The 9,711-nt window shown below is 34.6% G+C and overlaps 1 protein-coding gene across 1 annotated transcript; it reads left to right on the top strand.

The window, feature by feature from the left end:
- Positions 1 to 1,822: 1,822 nt before the first annotated feature.
- LOC110039090 lies at positions 1,823 to 3,043 on the top strand. Its single transcript, XM_020744043.1, has one exon. The coding sequence runs from the start codon at positions 1,823 to 1,825 to the stop codon at positions 3,041 to 3,043; it is 1,221 nt and encodes a 406-aa protein (XP_020599702.1).
- The last annotated feature ends 6,668 nt before the right edge of the window (positions 3,044 to 9,711 follow it).

Genomic DNA, 9,711 nt, shown 5'->3' with positions numbered 1-9,711 from the left:
GCGGGCGGCGGCCGGTCGGGGTCGACGGAGTCCGGCGGTGGTTGCTGACGGTCGGTGGTGGTCGACGGCGATCGACTATGACAGAGATGATGTTGGACTGGAACTCCTTCTCAAAGCCTCAAGTTATCTCTCAAGCCTCCTCCCTCATGTGAGGGTTGAGGCTCTATTTATAGTGGTTCATGGTGCAATTAATGCAAGAATATCAACTATTTTGATTGGACGGTCCAGAGAATTTCCTTCGATCATGCTACGTTTAATGGACATTTGAGTGCCTTAACGATATCGGAATTGAGTGATCTTGAGCTTGTTGGATTCATCTTGTCGAGCCGCTTCATTCGAGTATAAACTTGCGAGTGTAGACATCTGTTTGACCTTCCAAATGTGTTTAGAAATCTTTCAAGGTTGGTTTGATGATTTGGAGCTTGATTTGACTCGGATTGGACTAGTTTTCATATCATTAGGTCCGTCTCATCAAACCGGTCAGTTTGACTATAAGTTTGCTGAAATCGGAGCTTTGGATGACATTTTATCAAGATTTAAATATTTCTTATTTAAAATATCGTCTTGAGATTTATGTTACAAAGCAGCTGGCCCAGATGGATTCACTGCTGAGTTCTATAAAAAATCTTGGAACATTATTAAGCCTGAGGTAATAGTTGCTGTGGCTCCAAGGAAATATCTCCCACATTACTTCAGTGCCTCTACTTTTGTGCTGATCCCCAAATCTGAGATGCAAACCAACTGGAATCACTTCAGAAAAATTTTTCTAGCCACTATCATCAATAAAGCAATCAACAAAATCATTGTCAATAGGTTTCAGCCCCATCTTGAACATATCATTAGACCCAATCAAACTGCCTTTGTGAAGGAGAGATCTATTATCGACAACACTCTTTTGGCACATGAACTACTACATGATCTGAATAAAACCTGTAGAGGTGGTAATTTGATCTACAAACTAGATTTGAAAAAGGCTTATGATACTATCAGTTGGGGATTCATCGAATTCAATATGGAGGTTCCCTCTACAAGAGGGTTTCACATAGAATTCTGTCAACTTATCCACAGATGGCTACACAATAACAACCATTTTGTTCTCATAAATGGGAATCGATGGGGGTCTTTCACTGCAACCAGAGGTTTGAAGCAAGGGGATCCCTTATCCCCCACCATTTAATTTTGGATGAATCTATGCTAAGCTAGAATTCTGGATGAATCTCTGCTAAACCAAAGCTACACTATTTACCACCATAGATCCAACATAGCCATCACTCACTTACTCTATGCTGATGACATCATGGTATTCTCAAGAGCTCATAAGAATGCAGTAAGGAAAGTGTATCAGACTCTTCAAAAATTTCAAACACACTATGGGATGTGTTTCAGTCCTGAGAAGTGCCTCCTGATTTTTAATGAACAAGCATCTCCAAATTGCAAACGATGGGCTTCTAGTTATACAGGCTTCTCCAACTTCCAACTTCCTATCAAGTACTTAGGTGTCATGTTATTCACTGGAAGAACCAGACAAATACAATTTGAGGAAGTCATAAATAAGATCACTTCTTATCTTAATGGGTGGTCCTAATCTTTTCTATCTAACGGGGGTAGAATTACACTGCTAAAAAGCATTCTAACTACTTTTTCCTCTTTTATTTTGCAGATGACAAATATAAAGAAAAGAACCCCAATCCAATTAGAAAGAACATTTAACAGGTTCCTGGCTGGGGGCATTGACTTTAAGGGTATTAACCAACTCTTTCAAATCAACCTATGTAAGCTATGGATTAAGTTTAGAGCCCACACTTATTTGTGGGCTAATTCCATGAGGGGAAAATATTGTAAAGACCAGCATGCAACCCTTGTTGAAAGGAAAACTGTGGATTCCAAAATCTGGGGGAAGATGCTGAATATAAGACAAACTGCTGAAAATCTTTTTATTTGGGATTTGGGAAAAGGAGATATAAGTTTTTGGATTGATAATTGGTGCCCTAAAGATTGGCTGTCTCCTATCAGTAGTGTCCCTAACACTGATCTCAAGGTTGCTGAATGCTGGGAAGATGAAGACTGGTCATTACTTAAGCTGTCAAATATTCTCCAAGCCAACTCAGTCACAAAAATTACTAGCATTAAAATTGACAGAAGCAAGCCTGATAAAATTATTTGGCAGTCATTCTCCAATCAAAGTCTTACCAAAGATATCAACTCTAAAGTCTTCCAATGGGAGCACATATCCTGGGGCACTATCATTTGGAACAATTTTCTATCCACTTCCATGTCTTTTTTCTGCTGGAGGGCATTTCATAAACTACTTCCTACTGATGACATCCTTAAACTAAAAGGATTAAGGGGTCCTTCTAAATGCAGGCTTTGTCTACATGAGGAGGAATCACTGCCTCATCTCTTTTTTGAATGCAATTTTGTCCAACTTGTATGGCACCAACTGCTGTCACACTTGAATATAGAAAATAAACTCTTTACTTGGGACAAAATTACCATCTGCTGGCATACATGGCATAAGAGGAATTATGCTTCTATACCCCTTATTGTTGCTTGGTTTATATGGATGGAGAGAAACAAGGCTAAGTTTGAAGATGATATACCAAAAACTGAAAAGATTATTAGAAACAAGCTTTCTTATGTACACAAGATGAATAAACTCAAAAGATTCCCTAACATTTCCAACTCTTACTCTTCGGGACAGCCTGACCAGATTCAAGTCTACAGGGTTTACTGGAAACCTCCAGATCATAATACTGTTAAGATAACTACAGATGGAAGCTTTAATAATTCAGGAGTAGGTGTGGGGGGTGTCTATAGAAATCACTTGGGAAAATGCTTACTACAATTTTATATTCCTGTTATGGTTGTTGATGCACTTGAAACAGAACTTGTTGCTGTTTATTGGGCCCTAAAGATTGCCAAAATGACTAGCTGGTATAATTTATGGTTAGAAGTGGATTCTACAAACTTGTTGAATTATGAGGAGCATGTGCCCTGGCATCTTACATATTGGATAAAAAAAATCAGAGAGCTAAACTCTTAGCTCAAGGTGCACTACACTTTCATATATAGGGAGGGAAACCAGCCTGCAAATTAGCTAGCTAAACAAGGTTATAACTCAAAGGATTTCTCTGTTGTTGTTACCCACACCCTTTAGTTTTTATTGCAGGGATAAATGATTGATGTCCCACATTTCAGAATTGCTAATCAAGATTAATGGAGACTGCTTTGCTTCATTTGATGTTCCAACCCCCCTCTTTTCTTGTGTTGCTCCCCCCATATTGTTTGGGGGTTTTATTGAACTTGAGTTTGCTTCCTTAAATAGGCAAATTGTTGTTTTGGTTATTTTTTGGGAGGACTGATGATTCATGTATTGAATTAACATGTTCTCCAGCTGTTCTTCCTTTTATAATTCCCTCATTAGTCTAACATGTAGGGAGACAATAGTATCTCCTTAAACCATATATATATATATATATATACTTGTCTTAATCAGATTAACTAAACATTATTACAATTCTAAATTGGAATTAGTTGGCAATCAATTGTTAATCTATTCATTAAGCATTAAGTTATCTAAGTAATAACTTGTATATTATCAAGACATTTAAAAGGGTTTTGAGTAGTGGTGATGATTTATGGATTGATGATGTTCTGATAAAAAAGTTAGCCAATTTAAAAACTCTTGGGTAAGTTTTTTGCTAAAACATTTTCATAATGGTTGGTTAGGTATTTTTTGATAGAAAGTCATGAGAACCTCTATATCAATGTGAGGGCATGTCAACCTGACTTTCTTCACCTTTAATTGATGTTTTGATGTATGAATATAGTTCGATGTTTTATAATTGTTTTAATGCTAAATTGACAGTTAAAATAACGAACAAATAAAAAATAATTTTGATCTTTCTTTTTTTCTCCATAAACTTATGTAATAATATACATTATAATAATTAAAAGTATAAAGAATTGAGTTGTGATATTTGATACAGTATCAACAAATTTTCATCATCTTACACAGATCTCAGCGCATGACACAAATCTTAAGGTAATTTTTTTAACAAGAAACATTTAAATTTTAATTAAATTCATTAAAAACTCCTATCTCAGTAAACTTACAATCAAACTGATTGAATCGACGAGAAGAATGCAATGACACCAGCATTAACTCAATTCGAGTCAAACCAAGCCTAAATTGAGCGGTAAACAATTTTTTGGAGCTTCTAGTGCCAAATTGGAAGGTAAAAAAGATTCAAATCTGACAAGCTTATAGTCAAATTGAGCTACTTAATGAGAAGAATCTAATGGATCTAAGATCACTGAATTCTTATATTGTTAAGGTGCTCAAATGTCCAATCAATGGGATTTCTCTCATCATTCAATGGAGTGGGGCAAATTATTTTCCCATTTATAGCAAGACCCATCCTAAACTTCATAAATACAGCCCTACCCCTTTAATGAAAGGGAACCTAGAACTAAAATTGGAGGAACGAGTTGAGGTCCAGTATTCCACACTAAAGGTCCAGTGAACGCTACACTCTTCTGCAATTGTAGACATGCCGACACCCATTGACCATAACGTGTAAACCACTATCAATCACCATAGATCACCCCTTAATCATCACAACAAAGCACCTTACAGAATCATGAAATGCTCTGTAAAGTCTTGATGTGCGCTGGAGTAACGACCAACATTATTGAGTAATGAAGAAATATACGAGGCGAGGCAACACCCCAATGACGATGTAAAAATGCACCCAAAAGATGATGTAATAATGTCTCAAAGATGTTGAAATGTGCACCCCAAATTTAGTGTAGTAATACATCCCAAAAATTGTGTAATGATGCATCCCGAAGATGATGTAACAACACACTCAAATATAAAACAATGTTGTGTCCGACATATGGTGTAACAATGCATCCTAAAGATAATATAACAACACACCCTATAATAACTACTTACAATTGTCATACTTAAGATATACTAACTTTCTCTGGACTGTTAAAGCTCTCTCTTTGTAGCCTAAAGGCACGACATATGTGATATAATACATCTTACGCATTTCACTACTTATGGAGCACCAAACAATGATCTCTATGATATACATAAATTATCACAACTTGCCACTACAACTTACATAGTCCACAAGTGCTTTAGCTCCCAACTCCAGCTTCTGTGGCCTATGGAGATTATCACAAGTCGACACAATTGTCTACTCGACCAACTATGGCCTATATGATCCAAAACTCATGTAGCTCCTAAATCTGGCCTCTATGGCCTACAAACATTATCACAACTTGTGTAGCTCATAAATCTAGCTTTTATGGCTTATAGATTTTATCACAACTCATGCTGCTCTCAACTCTAACCTTTATGGCTTACGAACTTTATCACTAAGGTAGCCTTCAACTCCAGTCTCTACATTCTACAGATGTTATCATAACTCACACTATGTCCTACACTACCAACTATGACTTACGTGGTCCACAACACATGCAACTCTGAACTTTGACCTTCGTGGATTACAAATATTATTACATCTAACCACTAAGTCCTATGTGACAAACTATGATATACATGGTCCACACCCCATCCAACTCCCATATAAGGCTTTTATAAACGAACATTATCACAGGTCATTGCTATGGATTATACGGTCCATAACACATGCGCTCCCAGCTCCAGCCTTTATGGCCTGCAGACATTATCATAACTTACCACTACGATCTATGTGATCAACTATGGCTTATGTGCTCATAACATCTACAACTCTCTACCGCAACCATTAAGCTTAATTGATGCTCCTGAAGTAACCAATTACAACACACATGACCAACTATTATCATCACATTCAACTACAACCTCTACGACAAGCTAGTGTTACAATCACCATCTAGAATGGTACTACCTTCATAGCAATCAACTACGACCTTCACAACCTGTTATGAATATTAATTCTAAAATATAGTTCTACATGAATTTTATTTTTCCATCTCCCTAACTCAAGAGAAAAGTGGGCTTGTATACTCACCATTACATGAATTTTTTCAATTGGATAGGCTTTTTCATTTTTTTCCATTTACAAAATTTTTATCATAAAAATCCATGGTGTCTCCTCTCACTACTCTTCTTTAAACTGTGTGTATTGGATTCTCATACTACACTGAGATGAAAACTTATTACTCTACCATCACAGATCTTCTGACATGCATCATTATTATTCCTGTTGAAATCATATATGATATTACTATCATGTAATAAAAAATTAACCTTGATAGCTTTCTCTTATTAAAATTCTTTAGTGAACATTAAGAAAATATTATTTATATCTTTTTGTATATTGAAACTCTTACTAATGATATATATATATATATATATATATTTTGATAATGTGCTACGTTTATTTTTTCATGTAAATAGTAGCAAACCATTCACCATTATCATTTTATTTAAGATCTAAAAGGCTAGACACATATTTTATATTAAGAAAAACTATGTAACTTTCCCTTTTATTGTAATATTTATTTTATAATTAGTTGTCTTTCTAAATTTTTTCCAACTGATATTTTTCTTTAAAATCTTTTAAATTTACCATGCCAGTAATCCTATAAGTAATTAAGAATATGTTGATCATCTTATGTTACTTCTTTATTCAAATCCATCAGTTTTTAAATTATTACTTGAAAATTGAGTATAACTTTTATGTGACAATCTTAAAATTTCCCTTCACTTATAAATATATAGCATTGTGGCTAACTCATGTTAATTCATTAGTTAGTATCAACTATTCCTAGAGAATTATTTTGGAGAAATAATTCCATATCTTTATGTTATGTTTAGAGGAAGTATCCTTGTTATCTAAAATTGCTTACATTTTACTTACATTCCATTTACTTTTGTATTTATTGTTTGTTTTCTTCTTAGTTGTAATTTTTGTTTTCTTTCAATAAACAATTTTATGATAGCATATTACATGTATTTTAAACATTGATTGTAGAGTTTATTGAAAGGTGATAGAATTAAATAATAATTTCACCTTTCAAATATTTTAAGAATTTTTTTTTGAGTTAGGTTGGAGGGCTGACATTAATCCACAGATTGACATGTTATTTATGAATTGAGATTGCAAAGAGAACTTGATCTAAGCATTACAAAGATCTTCATGGACTTAGAGATTTGCTCTAAAGCCAATAAGGTTCTCCGAAGGTTGCATATAGTAACACATTGAACTTATTAGACTATTTTCATAAACTTGTTTAATTAAATTGGCTTAAGGATTACTTTAATCTAGTTCATTACCACAAGTTAGGCACTTGGCAAAGTCCTAAGGCAATTGAAATTTGTTCCAATTTTACTGGGAACTAAGCTTATTTACTCAATTATGCTAAGTAGCCAATTAGGTACATCATGATTCCTTCGGTTTTGACATCATGTTAATCAACACATTTAATCGTTTAAGTTAAAGATTAATTATATACATGCATAAAAACATACATACATACATAGAAAGTAGGGAATGACTAGGTTAGTAAATTTAGTCCTTTAGGTTAATCGGGCAACTAGACTAAAGGGTTAAGTTTATGGGTTGTTCTACGTGTAGGTTCTTTAGTATTTACATAAGTTCTTTAGCCCTAAAAACAAGATTTGTATATAAACTAATTTTCTTTTGCTTTTATTCCAAGGACACTTATGATTTGATCCATGAGAACTTGCCATGAAGTGCAAGCATATTTACTAAGTTAAGATGAGCACAAACTCTATTAAAACCAAAGCTAGGAGATTGAACTAAGGTGACTCTAGAGTTTTGCTAGGGGTTAGTCAAAGATTTGTTAGACAATAGGAGGTTAAGGATTGCAAAGAATTTGTAGATATTTGACCTATCAAAATCCGTTGTTTGAGAAAAACACAACATAATACTTCATAAACAAAGCGTGATAACACGTCTCATTTCGCTTTCACACGCGCATGTTCGACCTTAGACGACGATCAAGCATGCATGTCTCTATGCAAAGATCTACATCATAGATCTTATAAATTAATGTTGGTGGGGCCGGGTGGTGGCCATCATGTGAAGGACAGACAAAATGGAGTCACATGCTTTCTGGGGCTCCAAGGTGGTCCCCACCGTATTTTACTATTCATTCCTCATCTTCCAAGAATACTTGCAATAAACAAATTCTCGCCTACATTTTGTATAAAAAATATTTTATAAATATATTTTGTAAAATATTTCTATGTTTTTATAATATAAAATTTTCCATACAAAATCTGGATCGTTTTTTTTTATTAGAAAGGACAAAAATTTGATTTGTGAAGTGTTCCATAATTTTACCGAGAATCAATCCTCCCAAGGAATTCAACCTAAATAAGGAGAGAGAAGTAGACAAAAGGAAGTGAAGATTAAATGAACAATAATCCTTGTGTTTAATCACAAAATCATCTTATGTTTAGGGGAGATGGTGATATTACCTTTTTCCATACTTTAAAATGGCCCGTTTTGGGATATTTATGGTATTTTATATGTATGAATTTATCTTCTGGCTGCTCTCCGACTTGGCCGGCTAAACTTAAATAGTTTCGGGTCTTCACGATTAGCTTGGCCAACCGAGCTCGTTCGTCAAGATCATCTCGACCGACTGAGCATTGTCAATGTGGACCACCCGGTTGATATGTGCTTGGGAACTGGATCTTCCATCGTATTGGCCTAATGGTTGGCACAGATGCATCTTTGTCTCACTCATGATCGAATGATTCAGGTTCAAATCATTTGGTTCTTTTTGTCAGCATCCTGGCTTGGTCAGCTTTGGCCTTTTGGCTTTGACTCGGACAATTTCGCTTAGTCGGACAAGTGAGCATCATGTTCTTCTGTCAGTGAGCTCTCTTTCGTTGAACTCTTTCTTTTTGGACTATTAGATCTCTTCGTAATGAATAATAATATATTTTTTATGTACATTAACTATTGATATAGAATATAAATAATATTTTTTAAGAAAAAACACGTGTCATAAATCAGAGAGAATATGGTTAAAATTCGTGATTACGAAGAAACTACATGAATCCATTGGTTGTGCGGGAGAATGTTAAGGAGAAAAATGACCGTAGTAAAATTTCAAGATAAAAACTACTTAATTTTAATAGAGATTTTTTATATTGAAACAATAGATGATATATCCTTTGATGCTGCCCTGCTGCCTTATAGAATGACACGTGTTCCGTCTCCCACGAGAGGAAGATGATGTGTCCCTTACTTCACAAACAATTAAGAAACCTCTCATGTGAGACATTGTGGCAGCCATTAATGTATGGTAGCCCAAGCAGATCCCACCTCTGCATTTCCCCCTTATTTAACAAGAAAAAGACAAAACTTGCTTAAGCATTTGATGATAAAAGGAGAAACCTTGTCCTCTCTCGAGTGTCGTGACATTTTTTATTGGTGCATTTACATATTTTCCACCCAATTTTTATGTTATTACATATTGATATCTAAATTTTAATTTTCTATTCATACAACTCAAATCATTCACATCACATAAAAAAATATTACTATCTTGATTTTCGAAAAGTGAATTACACTTTTGCATACCTATTTAAGTTGGAATGTAAGTAAAAATAAGAGTTTAGGGCTTAAATATGTAAATACATAATAATTGAGTGGTATCCATTGTAAATCTTCCTTTCTTATTTGAAATCCATTGTCCGTTGGATTTCGGAGT

Source organism: Phalaenopsis equestris, unplaced genomic scaffold (genome assembly GCF_001263595.1).
Source record: "Phalaenopsis equestris unplaced genomic scaffold, ASM126359v1 Scaffold235158, whole genome shotgun sequence".
Classification (NCBI taxonomy): domain Eukaryota; kingdom Viridiplantae; phylum Streptophyta; class Magnoliopsida; order Asparagales; family Orchidaceae; genus Phalaenopsis; species Phalaenopsis equestris.
The sequence above is the reverse complement of the archived record's forward strand: the minus strand, read 5'-3'. Positions and strand labels throughout refer to the sequence as shown.

Excerpts from the sequence above, each read along its gene's own strand:
- LOC110039090 (XM_020744043.1), top strand. The coding sequence starts at position 1,823 with ATGAGGGGAAAATATTGTAAAGACCAGCATGCAACCCTTGTTGAAAGG.